The following is a 15006-nucleotide window of genomic DNA, read 5'->3' on the forward strand; positions in this document are numbered from 1 at the left end:
ATAACTAAAATGTGCTTACACAGTACAAGAATATCAGGAATTAACAGATACATTATATGTACCTGTCTTCTTACCTCATATGGCCTCATTTTCCATGACTTTTATGTACGGTTCTGTTGTACTAGGACCATTTGTTTTAAAGGTGGAGTCAGCAATTCTGGTGAATGCTTGTTGTCAAAATCACTTTTTGTCAAAATCAGTGAACATCTCCTCACAATCCGCTACCTGTCCGTACTGTGTGTGCTCCCGTCATGATATTTAAAAAAAACATACTTAACATGTACTTATAATTGAGATGAATTCACAGAATGAATACTTTCAAGTTGCTCTCATTGACTTATAAACAGCAGGTGTTGCAGGGTCAAGCTGTCTTCACTCTGTACTACAGTAGGGTTCCTGAATCATGTCAACCCACTCCCTCCCTGTTTTGTGGTTTACAAAAGATGCAAAAATATGACACATTTTTTATAAAAAAAAATCTATGTTAAAGCCTTGGAAACTTGAAGCGCAAGTTCAAAGCCTGAATATGGTTTTGTGCAGCGGGGGAGCAAATGTCACGTTAAAGCACAGAATCTCACAGTTCTTTGCTGTTTCATGTGCACAAAGTTTCATGTTCAGAAAGAGTTCACATTGTCAGGTCTTTCGGTGTCTTAAAAGATGCAGAGAACGTGTGTGTGTGTGTGTGTGTGTGTGTGTGTGTGTGTAGAGTACATTTCTTTCATATGTTTAAAAGTTTGAAGACATTCTTTCTCTCCTTTTATTCTTTCATGACGCTAAAGCTAAAACAAAAGCTTTTACTTGGCATCTTGTATCAAGAAAATGACAACAGGCATGTGTGTCCAAAGACTTGATTCAGACAGTAATATTCAGCTATTTCTGAAAACAAATTGTGTATTTTAATGAATGAAGAAGATTTTTTTTATTGTCTGAAAGATGGACAGTACATGGTTACATCGCAGTGAAGAAAAAAAGTTATATGTCATTGGTTGTATTTCTTTTTGGGGAGAGGGTAGAATATATCCAGCATCTCCATCTCTGGAGGAATAAAGCGAGTCTGTGGCGATAATGCTCCAGTTCGTCAGATGCTCAGGGATGATCCAAGGCAGGGACATCATATCCCGGATAAGCCTTTGGTAACCCCCTCCCACCCACCGCCCCTCTCCCCTCGACTTGTTGAGAGGAGCCAGAACAAACACACGGAACAAGGAATTACGTTGTAGACTTGATTAAAAAGCCCCTACGTTTCTGCAGATCTGCAGTCCATGGTAAATTGTTGTTTATCATGTTACAGTAGGACCTCTGCTGCTGAGTAATCCAAAGGAATACAATATAAAAAACTCAGGAACTAAGCATTAAAGAGGCTTTGGGGTTTGATGAGTTAAAACAGTTTTTTCCGGGGGTCAGCAGCCTTCTGCTCTATGGATCATACGAGCGGTAAATTAACTGCCAATAACAGCTTTGCAAGCAGACATTACACTGTACATGAACCTGAGCTTGCCTTCTGTACTGAACCCTTTATACTGGATAATACCACTTACCTTAGTATAGTTATTTTTATTGTTTGCTCGGCTAAGCAGTGAGGGATTTGTTGGTCCCTTTGACTCTAACATAAGGTGCACAGAATGCATAAGTGACTTCAGGGTTGTCTTTAGTCTGGCAAACACATGGCATTTTTATGTTCTTTTCCAAGTGTGTGCCAGATGGTATTTTAGGAATCCATTTTGCTGTTACATGTTGGCAGGTTTCCACTGTTCAGGAGTCTTGGGATTTGAGTCTCAATTCCATTCACACAATTGACTTCCAAAAATACTGTTACGAGTGGATTTACTATTCAACATAATTGGCCATTAAAGATTCACCAGCATTGATTTCCCTCTCACAAGCAGTGTTTCTCTTTGAAGTATTTCATCGGAAGAATTAAAGAATCATTTAGAAATACTTATTAGTTTTCTTTTCTCTTCCCATTTGTTTATTCTGATTCCCAGTTGATATTGTGTTTTTATTTGACCTGCGGTTCTTCTTATTTCTTTCCATTTAAACAGTTATTATGGAACGAAAATATTGTAATAGTCCATTTTAATTGGTCTCCAGAGAATAGATTACTGATGCCAGCCCACACTGAAGTTAAAGGAGTTTTTCACTGCGGTAATATTGTCTACTTCATGGAGCAGTTGTAAATGATTATGAGAGTCTTACTTAGCACATTGGGGTTTTAGATTGAATGTTATGTGCCCATGAACTCAAATTGTATCCTGGCTGATGAGCTGTACTTCTGTAGGACATCACTCTAGGCAGTTTAGGACTACTGTTTTCGCCAACTTTTTCCCTTGCCGTGATCTGCACTTGGCCCCTCACAGAACACGTTGAAGTGGGAAGCATGAAGTGGAGATGAGTGCTGCCATCTTTTGTGTGGAGATTTTTGCCTATCTCAAACGACACAATGATGAAACTGCTATTTAGGAGTTCAAGTTCATGTTCATTGTTTTTCATTCATTTTTTCATTCCATATTTGTAGCCAGGCCTTCTATTTTATTTCAACCCTTCTCTTAAATGTCACAGTTGTATTTGTACTTCTTCAACTCATTGTTTGTGTTATTACAAAGGACCCAGGGAATCTAGTTAGCAGCCGCGCCGTGGCATTGGAGACTACAATGTGCTCTGTTGATGGGCCGATACAACAGCAAAGCGAAAAAAAATTATTTGGTGGAGAAGCCCTTGTGTGCTCATCTCGTACATACATTTCCTTTTTCGAATCAAATACTAATATAAAAGACACGGATGTTAACTGCAAAATGGCTATTGGTGGTTGATTCTGCAGCATTGTCCTGCCACTGTCCATGATAGGGTTACTGTGAGTATTTTCAGAGCAGGTGAAGGCTTGCCTGTGTCAATGCAAGAGAGTCATTGTGTGAATTATATGTATGTAATTACATCTATAAATTGCAAAGTGTTTGTGTGTGATATGACTCGTTCCGTGAGCAGAAGACCACTAAAATAAAATAAAAAGATGGGGAAACTGAAATGATGTTCCATGTAATCAGCCTGGTGACAAGCTCACAGCTCCCATCTCCTTGTTGACAGATGCGCCATTACCGACCAGAACGCCAATTAGTCATTGCAGTACAGAGACAGAAAGGTGCGACTGTGAAGCATGGGGTGCTGGGGCTTTCAGCAGAGCAGAGTTCAGTGCCGCAAAGAACCAGGCATTGGTTGCAAATCCTCTTTATTCCCCTATAAATCCCCTTTGGCTGTGCACATCCTGTCAGGGCGTCGGTGTGGGCATGTCAGCACTCCCCGAGCAGAGCTGTGCCGGGGGTATGGACACCAGCCACATTACAGACATAATCAAATTCTACTTACTTCAAGTGTGAGGCCACAAAGGCTGCTGTAATAACACTGCCATTTGGAGGTCCCTATTTTTCTGTTCTGAGCACCTTGTGGTATTATGAATGCATGTATATACTGAACGTGGATGGCCTTAGGGAATCACACTCTTGATCCTGCATGTGTATGAGGACTGAATGACAAGCTAATCTACACAGGAAGCCGGAGATTGATAGTAATGAAAATATGATGCTTGATAGAGGAAAACTGTACCCGTTAAGGTCAATAATCTAGGTCAGATACAGATCAGCACTAAACCTCCCTTTTCACTCCGAGGTGTTGATGCAACTGGACCTGAGGTTGTGTGATCCTGTTGTTGGGATCATATCGTATCGTATATTGTATGATGTTCCTACTACTCCAGCGATTTATTATCCATAAAGTTGGGGGACTTGCATGTGACAGATTTAGAGGCAGCTGTAGATCAATATGTTTAGGCCAGTGTGTTTGAATGGATTCTTCTATTCTACAGCTCTTTGAACACAAGCACTGTAAAAACGCAACACCTGATTTTCGGACAAGAAATGTTTTCTACATCTTGCCACCTTTCTGTAGTGAATGGAGTTTGTTCTGTTGTCAAGGAGATGGCGTAGCTTAAATGTGATCTACGTATGGAGTCCAAAACAATGAATAATCCCATTATACAAAGATAAGCATCTCTTTCTTCTTTCTCTTGCTGAAAGCTTTGTAAAGCTAAGATTACCCAAATGACATTGTCAGATTTCTTTTTCTCCTTTTCTCCAGACTTCTTGCTTCACAGCCACAGAACACAGTAGCTGTTCACAGACAGAGTCTAGTACACCTCATGGCTAGTGACCTTTATGTCTAAAACCATCTTACAATACGCTTTAGACCTCTGTATCGCATTGCATTATGTAACATGTCTTGTAATCTCCCTACAATATAGGGCAGGCTTCACCCGCCAAACACCAAATGAATGAAAATGAGCACACTAACGCTAATATTTATTCCATGTGTATTGAATCTGCGATGGTGTTCTGACAGCGGCCCTCCCCTGTAATGAATTCAGCACCGACAAACAGAAAACCAGTGTTCAGTGGTGTATTTAATGTAGGTAACATGATATGCAACCAACCATAACAGTTGATACTGTAGGTGTTATGGGATTTTTTACTTTCCCTTTGACATTTTTGTGATAGAGTCTCGGTGCTTATACTCCGGGAGAATTTCTTACTACCCGTAAAAAATAAAACTCTCCCTTGGCTGTGCGGAGGCGGCCGAGACCGCGCATGTTTCCTGGTGGATGTGTCAAGCGGCAGACAGCGGGGTGCAAGGTGAGGGCAGGAAGGTGTGGGAGGTTGAAGCACGGCGGGCGTGGGAGATACGACAATGCACAGGCCATTTAGTGGGTGAATGTTCATTAGCATATGGCAAGGGCCGTTCCCTCTCCACTGGGTGAAATGAACTGTGCTATATCTGACATCCAGGATACAGTAGGAAACACATCGACGCACAGCCACACACACGGCCTGCTCCACAAAGAAGAGTCCATTTTTAAAGAGGCACTCGAGCGAACAAAACTTATTCTCATTAATTAGTTTGCAGTCATGGCGCTCGACGAATGCGACCTGAATAGGGAAGGATGGGACAATATAAAATGTTCATGTCAAGATGATCCTAGCCATGCAATTGCGATTAACGATATTGTCACTCTAATAAACAAAACGTGCTATAAAATAAAAAAATGGCACTAAAACATACAAACAAACCAACACAAATCCACAAAAAAAAATATATTTTATTTGAAATGCACAAAAAGGACACATCGTCTTTGTAAGCCAACATAATTTTTTAAACAAATTAAGGAAACAGACAAGAGATGGGGACAGCTTTTCTCATATAAAAACATTGACGATTGTCCCGATGATGGAAAATCCGCACGAGCGATATAACCGTTTATAGTCCAACTCCTAGACCTGAACGAGGTAATGTTTTTCAGGTTGAGATGTGAACCCGTCGTCTGTCTCAGAAACTCCCCCCCCCCCTCCCCCCAACTCGACTTCTCACAGTGCCCTCACCGTGTTGAGAAAACTCTGCACCCTCCGCTCGTCTTTTATCAGAATCATTCAAGTTCAGAGCATGACTAGTGAGATTGATGGAAAATTGAGCTGCTCTCTCATGCAGCAAAGAACATAGCAGCCATTCCCCTCGCCTGCCACTCCTCCATCAGTCCAAATGTGTGCACAGATATAGACTATTGATAAACGCATCTGAACTATTCTGAGAACGGCAATTTAAAGGCTTCACATTTTGCCTTGTTCTTCTGTGGTGCACTGATAAATCTGGCTAAATGCTACACAATGATACTCCCTGACACCTGAAGCAGCCACGTATTTCTCTGCATGGGGACACCGGCCGCCAATCTATCTCCAGACTTGAGTCTATTTCTGATGATTGAGCTCTGTAACTTCCAGAAATGGCCTCTTAAATCACAATGTTTTTTACACTGTGTGAACTTGCGCCCAAATTGCACACGGTGTCTACTGTTTCATGGTGAAATAACTCTTAAAACATTTGCAACATCGCTCACTCAAGTGGTTCGGAAAGCCGTTTAGCTGGGCTGGGCTGAGCAGTATCACATTATAAATGTTGGGTTTCAAACTTAGAGATACATCAGACTTTAATTTAATTTATGTTCAAGTAATATGTGCTGTTTGGAATATTATAGATGGAATATTTAGACATTTGGGCAAATACACTCAACAACAATATAAACGCAACACTTTAGTTTTTGCTCCCATTTTTCATGAGATGGACTTAAAGATCTAAAATTCTTTCCAGATACACAATTGTACCATTTCTCTCAAACATTGTTCACAAATCTGTCTAAATGTGTGATAGTGAGCACTTCTGCTTTGCTGAGATAATCCATCCCATCTCAGAGGTGTGCCACATCAAGATGCTGATCTGACATCATGATTAGTGCACAGGTGTGCCTTAGACTGTCCACAATAAAAGGCCACTCTGAAATGTGCATTTTTTTGCTTTATTGGGGGTCTGGGGACTCAGAACCAGTCAGTATCTGGTTTGCCTCATGCAGTGCAACACATCTTCTTCGCATAGAGTTTATCAGATTGTCAATTGTGGCCTGTGGAATGTTGGTCCACTCCTCTTCAATGGCTGTGCGAAGTTGCTGGAGACGGTTTATGGTGGAGAAATGAACATTCAATGCACGAGCAACAGATCTGGTTGACATTCCTGCTGTCAGCATGCCAATTGCACGCTCCCTCAATGCTTGTGGCATCTGTGGCATTTTGCTGTGAGACAAAACTGCACATTTCAGGGTAGCCTTTTATTGTGGACAGTCTAAGGCACACCTGTGCACTAATCATGATGTCAGATCAGCATCTTGATGTGGCACACCTGTGACGTGGGATGGATTATCTCAGCAAAGCAGAAGTGCTCACTATCACACATTTAGACAGATTTGTGAACAATGTTTGAGAGAAATGGTACAATTGTGTATCTGGAATGAATTTTAGATCTTTAAGTCCATCTCATGAAAAATGGGAGCAAAAACAAAAGTGTTGCGTTTATATTTTTGTTGAGTGTATGTTTGTTTAATTTCTTGCCAAGAGTTGGAAGAACACATCAATACCACCCTCATGTCTGTACAGTTAATATGGCACTACAGCCCTGAGTTACCTTATCTTAGCACAAAGACTGTAAACAAGGAAGTCACTGTGCCAGGCCAAGAAATAGTCTTTCACCTAATCCCTTTAAAATGGTTTACACAAACAAGACATGATGTGTTGATTAGTGAGCTTTAGAAGTGCTGGCAGTGGAATTTTGTTACCTTTTGGATAGAGCCATAGTAGCCGTTTCCCAATTTTCCAGAGTTTATGCTAAACTAAGCTAACTGACTGCAGGCTATAGCTCCCGATTTACAGTAATTAAAGTAGCCTACTTGAAAACTGTGCTCTATTTGAACAGATGTTTGTAGATTTAAATGAGCCTCAAATAGTTTTTTTTTTTCGTGGATAATTGGATGAGAATACTGCACACAAAGTAAAGGCTAAATGATTTAATAGCCTATTTGTGGGATGTTTAGTTACAAACTGTGAACCATTAACCATCCTCTGTGGACCAACTTGTGCCGCGCTATCATCTCTTTTTTTTATTATTGGTAAATAACACAAGCTGGCATTTTCTTCTCAGACTCCTTTTCAAGTGTTTCCTTTGTGGCTAGGTCATGCTAAAATGCTTTGAGAGAAAACAAACCAATTTAGTTTATGTTGGCAGCCTAATGATTTAACAGCCATAGCTTCCAGTGTGGTCCACATTTGAAGGTATTAACTTGTGACCATGCTGAGAGGGTTTACTGATCATGGGATTATTTATGGTTATTGTCCTGTTTTTCAGACTCCAGAGCCGGCGAAGGGGCACCGCAGAAAATTGACCATGCTGTCATAGGAGGAGTGGTTGCCGTGGTGATGTTTGCCATCCTTTGTGCACTCATTGTTCTTGGTCGATACTTTGCCAGACACAAAGGTACAAAGCACAGGCGCCGCAATCATACTTGATCATGAACACGTCAGAGTTCAAGTGTTGTTGCTTTTTCTTAGTTGTTGTGTTGCATGTGGAGTGAAGTGTGTGGGGGGTGTGCTGCCTAATTCGTCTGTACTCCTTCGTAGGAACTTACTTCACACACGAGGCAAAAGGGGCGGACGACGCTGCCGACGCAGACACGGCCATAATCAACGCGGAGGGCGGACACAACAACTCAGACGAGAAGAAGGAGTACTATATTTAAACCGGACAGGCCAGGAGAGACGGGTGGGAGAGTGCTTGTAAAGGTGGCAATGGTGGTGGAGGTGCTGTAGAGGCATTATGTCTAACTCCGATTGGTTTACGAGGAAGGCTTGGGGACAGGGAGGGTTGAGATTGAAAGAGGAAGAGAAGAAAGGAAAAAGTGGAAAGTAGGACTGGCATGGCCAAGTGGTAAGAAGAGTTGCTGAGTTGCTCCTATCCGACCCTTCCTGGACTGCTGGGGGCCTATTCTGTACAGTTCAGTTATTTTACAGACAATTTTGTGCCTTGTTCTATTGCTTTTGTTCCTTTTGTTGTCGTTTTGTTCCCCCCCCCCCCTCCCTTCACATGTTTTTGTTTTTGGATTTTTTTCCCTCATGTACTTCACCTGATTCTTTGTTGCTTTTTTTTTGGCTTTCGGAGGAGATGAAATTGTCCTGGTCTTTGTCTATGTTTGCTGCAGCTAGTTTAGCATATGTACCCAGATCGGAGGAGCCAGCTCATCCACACTTCCTTTTTTTATTTTTTATGTAATCTCCAGAGTTCAGTAACTGGAACACATTGTCAACACATTTCTCTCTGCTGGGTCAAAGTCTAATAGTCCGAGCAAATCACATCACATTTCCCCCTTAAACATGCAGGTCTGATTGTTTTTTTAACATATTTCAGCTCCCACCTCCCTTTCCCAGGTCGTTTTATTGTGTTTATTACTAATGTAACAGTTGTGAGTAATCATGCTCAACATAGAATGTATTTGTTACTGAAAGTCAAATAGGAGTGACGTTAAGTATCATTTCACACCAAACCGCAAAGTGCACCTGGCGTCCCTCGTTGCTTTTAAGACAATATCTGAGGATTAATAGATGTGAGGTCAGTTTGGTATTTCATTAGGGTATTGTGGAGTCCAGTCTAAGACATCCTGACAGCTGTAATGTGCCATGATATAGAGTTATGTTTTCTACAGAGAAAATCAGAAGCACTTATTCCTGTTTTAAAACTCTATAATTTTTTGGGGCTGATTGAGTGAACATCAGGTACATTTTATTGTCATCTGTTTTCTTTATTTTAAATGAGGATTACTAAAAAGAAAAGCTTAAAGCAATAGTTTTACATTTTAGTGAACACACTCGTTTCTTCTTCTTGGCCAGAATTTGATCTGAGAAAATCGATCCGACCCTCATGTCTGTGCACTGAATGTGAAGCTACAGCCATCAGTTGGTTAGCTTATCTTAATTTAGCTTAGCATAAAAACTGGAAACAGATAGAAACAGCTAGCTGGCCAAAATAAGTCACTCTTTATGCTAAGCTAAGCTTACCATCTGCTTCATGTTAAGTTTTTAGAAATTAAAGGTGGTATCAATCTTTTCATCTGACTTTTAGAAAGAAAGTGACTAAATCTGTTTTCCCCAAAATGTTAAACCGCTCCTAAAATGTCCACTGTAAATAGAATGAAACTATTTTTGTCAAATTACTTTTTTTTTAAATTAATCATTCATGGGATTGAAGAACCAAAACATGACAGAAAATATTGCTCTGATGATCGGCTGCCAGGCTTTTCAGAGTCAGATTTTGCTCTAAGTATCTTTGCCCTGTAGTATCTAAAAGGTGCAACTAGTCCTGCTGCATTGATCATAAAATCCTAATAACATTAATGATTTTTTAGATAATGGTTAAGCCCGCAGTTTATCCTTTTGGTTGAAACATGAAATTCCCCTCCATTAATAATGCATTTTTGTATCTAAGAGTAAAGTATATTGGCCATTAATCTGGGAATGTTCAAGAACGTTGACTTGACTTGACTTGACTTAATTTATTTATTTTATTCTCCCAAGGTTTTACCCTTTTATTAATTGTAACGTTTTGAAGGGAAGAACGACTTTCAATGGCAAAGTTTCCTTTCAGTTAATTGACAGATGTCAAAGTTTGTCCATGTGAAAACCCACAGCAATTATTTCCTGGTTTAGAAATTGGCCCCTTACCCATACACAAGTAAAAAGACATTAAATCACTGCAAACATGAATGAGTTATATTTCCTTGCTGTCTGTAAAGACATGTTACCTTTGCGCTGTCTTTCATTTCTTGTAAGGGCTGTCGGCCTTACAAGTTATCAAAGATTTGCGCAGAAGCTTTAGACTTCGGTTTGGGAAAGATCATTTTGTTACTGTCATCCTGCAGCCTCAAACCTTCACAGTAGGATCTGTGTACTGTTAAAAAAAATAGTTTTGTTTGTGTTTTACACCGACAAATTAAAAGAGCCTCCGCTCACAGACAGAGACGCAGCGCGCACACCATGCACGCAGTATGCGTCTCACACTGTTACAGCTAGAAGAGTAAAACCTGTCTGTTAATAAGTGAGTGTTACCATCGTATTGCCTGAATAAGACAAAAGAAAATCAGTAAATATGTGTATGAAAATGGATTAACCACTGCCTTAAACCCACCTCTTGATATTTATCATTATAACGGAAAAGACTGAAGGACTTAATTTAGTGCCTTCTTTGATTTTAAGGCATATGGTTGGGGCATACAGTATCCTCATGTAACACTTGTATATTTTCTGTCATTTCTAACACACAGGGCCAATGCTCTTCCACGTTGTCTGTATTAATGTGTCATCGACTTGCATCACAATTACGACCTGGAGCATAAAAAATAAATAAAATGAATATTATGATGTATTACTTTGTTTATCAGGGTGGTGTGGCAGCTTCCACTGACTAGAATGTCGTATGCCAGGGTGTAGTATTTATTGTCTTAATTAGTGATCGCGAAACAATTTCAATTTGGTCATAATCATTTTCTCTGCTTCACTTCCTTTGTTATTTATTTGGATATCTTCAAGGACAAGGCCGACTTGTAGTTTCAGAGTTGAAACCAGTACTTTAAAAGCTACATCAAAAGTACTTGTTTTCTCAAGTGTTGGTGTCATGGAAACAGTGCTTATGTGCATGACCATTTCTATTTTGAGCTTTGATATTTGTCTTAAATGGTTATAAAGTGGCTACTGCTTTTAATTTAAGAACATCAAAAGATTGTGGGAGGCATCATTGGAATATAACTTTTGATTTGTTTTTAATACTTGATATTTAGAATGTTTGTTTTCACTCTCTCAGGTTCATGAGTGTTAATAGTTGTTTGTTTTTTTGCATCTCAGGTAGAATGCAAATTTAAGGCCCCAAATATACTGTATACTGTAGTACCACAGCTAATTCAACAAGTGAAGAAATCACAAGATGTACATGTTTTTCCCCATTTGTACATGTTTATGTGTTCTTAATATGGTGCACTGTCCCAGTAAAACGTTCAGTATTATTTGGCATAGACCTAGTTCACAAAGAAGAAAACTAGATTTGTTAACAGAAAATGAAAAATTATGTACAGTCAGTGTCAACAAAATCACAATGATGTTCATGAAACTTCTTTTTCTTCTTCTTCTTCTTCTTCCTCCACCGTAACACTTTGCTTATTCAGTATCAGTTATTTAGTAATTCTAGGATGTGACCACAAACACAGTCGATCAAGCATCTGTTTGCATTGAGTCGATTCATGGATTCATTGTATCATAAACGAAAAGATGGCGTATTTACTGTGACATGAAGTTTTTATGAATGATCTGTAACAAGTCTTGGATATTTGGATGAAATTCATGTTTGAAGCCTTCGGGGGGGAGGGAGGGAGGTGGAGGCAGGGTGGAGAAAGGGATAGGTTTGGTTGTTTTAATATCCCCCAAAATGGTTGTTTTTGTTGTTGAATCTTGAACAATTTTTAATTCTCTGTACCCAGGTGACATTTTTTTCTTTTGTGTAGTGAAGAGGATGTTTCTCATATGACCATGCATATTTTGTATTGGTTCATGCCAACATTTTTACAAAAGAAAAAAAAAATCAGAAGAGTACTTGTCTTAATAAAAAGATATCAATGTTTAAAAAGTGCCGTGCTGTTGTGACTTTGATCGACTGAACAGAATTATTTTGTGTATGTGTTGTCATATTCGTTTCGCCTCTTCCAACCACTGCTGAATTCATAGCTTGATAGCGTAGCCTGTTCACCTCATCCTTGTCAAACTCTGTGAAAAGAAAGATCTTGAGTCGAGGCAAAAAAATACTGTACCCACCATTCAGTGGGGGCAAGCTGCAGCAGCAGCAATAATCTGAGCTCCCATCAGTGCACATGCACTGTGCTTCAGATAGAAGCAAATAAACGTTTAAACCACCACCATGGCTGACACCCAGCGTGCTCCTGAAGACCCTGTTAAGGTCTGCCCGGCCAAACACGTGGCTGTGAGTGATTTGACAAATTGATAGGCATTTCGAGTAACAAGACCTTGTTCACAACTTTAAGCAATTCTGTCATCATAATTCTGTCAGAGCAACCATTTCCCATTTATTTTAAGTGATCCATCGCAGGTAAAGGTCAATAACATTATTCAAACTTTAATGGGAATAGTTTAACCTTAGGAACAGGCCACTTTTCTCCCTCGCTCGTGCAATCATTGAATTATAATGCCTCCCTCAAGGGACATTTTTTTTAATCATGACAAATTATCTGATGTTCTCCCTTTTTACATTTGTATTTACTTCTTTCAAGGTTAAAAATCAAAGCGTTCTCAATCAAAAGAAGGAACACAGGCTCGCTGCTTGGCTGTGGCAGCTGTCAATGCATGGCGAATGAAAGTAGAAGGGTGATGTTTCAGTTAGATGCTATACTAATCCCATTTAAATGTTCAATTTTAATTTGGAATGACATGTTTAAGTGTAATTAGCACAATGGGGAAATTGAGAGTGAACGACTGTCTGAGCATGGCTTGTTTAGTTGGCTAATTGATTGATTGAGATTGATGGCATGTAGCACTTGGCTTGGCTGAGGTATAATTAAATTATGTGGGAATAAATAGTGGGTGAACAAAAGCAACCTGCTCTGGCTTTACATTTATCTCCCCTGTATGCTGTTCCTGTTTAGCACAATTACTAAAGGACTTGCATAATTCGCATTTACTTATTTATTGGCAGATTTAGTTGTTAACAAGAGGTCAAATCTCCCCCAGTGTGTTGCAGTTTAAAGTTAAAAAAAATTCCTCACAGAGAAACAGCTCAAGGGCTTTTTGTAATGCTATTTATTTCTTCAGAAGATTTTGAGCATTTTATATCGAATATAAAAAAAAGGATCTACCTGAAATTAAAAATGTATGACAGAGGAATGGTCCATACCGTTTTCACAACAGTTTTACATTTTCAAAACAGTGTTTTATCCTGGGAGCGCACAAAAGGAAAACATCTTGAAATTAAATTAAATTGGGTGACAAAACCTGCGAGGCTTCACAACATTGTTAGTGTGTATCATTCGCTGTCCAGCTGACAAACAGACAATGAAAGGGATTGACCTATCTATCGATACCACTGTGTTCATTCAAATTGATATGAACTGTTTACACTTTCACGATTACACATAGCCTACTTTGATAACATAAAAGGAGATATGGTAACAATAGTCATACGCTTGAATGATCAATGCTAAAGATCTTTCTGGTTTGCATTTCTACCCCATGCAGGGCGTATCGTGTGTGTGTGTGTGTGTGTGTGTGTGTGTGTGTGTGTGTGTGCGTGCGTGCGTGCGTGCGTGCGTGCGTGTGTGTGTGTGTGTGTGTGTGTGTCCGTGTGTGCATTACACTGAATCCTATTCAGAGCAAAATGATGATTGTGATTGTATTTCACTTCAGTTGATTAAGTCAGTTTAAAATGTTCATCAGTCATTCAAGATACAGTAAGGTAGTGAAACTGTAACCCTGGAGAGTGTGCAAAATGATATTAAAACACAACCTACACTATGTCGATGCAACATTTTGACAGCTATTAAAAGGAAAGAAGTTGCAGTAATTTTTCCTCTTTGTTTTCTCGCCACACAAGACAGCAAATAAGTTGCAATGATGCTCAATGATGTTGAACTCGGGAGAAATGTTTGCAGATATGCTGCATTGATTCAGACATTATTTTACACAACACATAGAAAAAAATATTTTAAATTTGAGTTTGATGCTTTACAAATTGTGGAAAGTGGGCCAAAGCAATTGTGTAAAAAATACAGTAAAAAGACTGAAGACGTATCCACATCCATCAAACTCAAACCGTGCCGAGCTAAAAGAAGTTTATAGAAACATTTGTCAGACTTATTTTGGATTAATGTGTCTTCGTTATACACTTATTCATTTCTGGGGTCGAGGGATGACAAGACCTTTTGCAATGAAAAAGATGAGCTAGTTGTTTCAGACAATGATGAAGGACAAGCACCTGAAGCCTACGATAACCACAACACAATTATCACCCAATGCTACAGTATGACCCAGAGAAATCTGCATTAATTAAAGCACACACAAACCGGCCTGTTAATCCCGAATGAAATTGTTAGGGAGAGGAGACAGACATGCGTGTTTGTGAGGTGATTAACTCCAAACCCTAAAGACACGGCGAACAGCACTATGGCTCCTATTAATGCCAGCGATGTTGCTGCTTGATGCTTAATACTATGAGGCCTAATCGGAGATGGATGTTTACCAGAGGGAGGAAATGTGCCGGTGGTAGATGTTGAAGTTTCGAGGTGTGATTAATTAGAGAAAGCTAAGAGGAAAAAATTGGTTCATCTTAGCTCCCCCCCCCCACACACACACACACACACAGCCGACCCCATGCCCTAAGCAGCATCGTCTGAAGCTATAGTCACCAAATCTCAAGGTGACTCCTTACTGCAAAAGCACAGAGAAGTTTTCTTTTACCAAATTTACAGCAATGTTCCGCTTCATAGCTGCCATCCAGATACAATAAGCAAGGCAGTCATTTCCCTATCTTCTCCTCTTATCT

General features: G+C 39.7%; 1 protein-coding gene across 2 annotated transcripts in view; it reads left to right on the plus strand.

The window, feature by feature from the left end:
* Positions 1-11810, plus strand: part of cadm1b (cell adhesion molecule 1b) — a gene marked incomplete at its 5' end in the record, with an annotated part of 144899 nt that extends 133089 nt beyond the window's left edge. For both annotated transcript variants that reach the window (XM_080025294.1, XM_080025293.1), the window contains 2 exons: positions 7768-7896; positions 8040-11810. In XM_080025294.1, the coding sequence (XP_079881420.1) occupies positions 7768-7896; positions 8040-8158 (248 nt within the window). In that variant the 3' untranslated portion in view covers positions 8159-11810. The remainder of the gene's footprint in view (positions 1-7767; positions 7897-8039) is intronic.
* Between the last annotated feature and the right edge of the window lie 3196 nt (positions 11811-15006).

Source organism: Ammodytes marinus (genome assembly GCF_949987685.1).
Source record: "Ammodytes marinus genome assembly, chromosome: 3".
Taxonomy (NCBI): domain Eukaryota; kingdom Metazoa; phylum Chordata; class Actinopteri; order Uranoscopiformes; family Ammodytidae; genus Ammodytes; species Ammodytes marinus.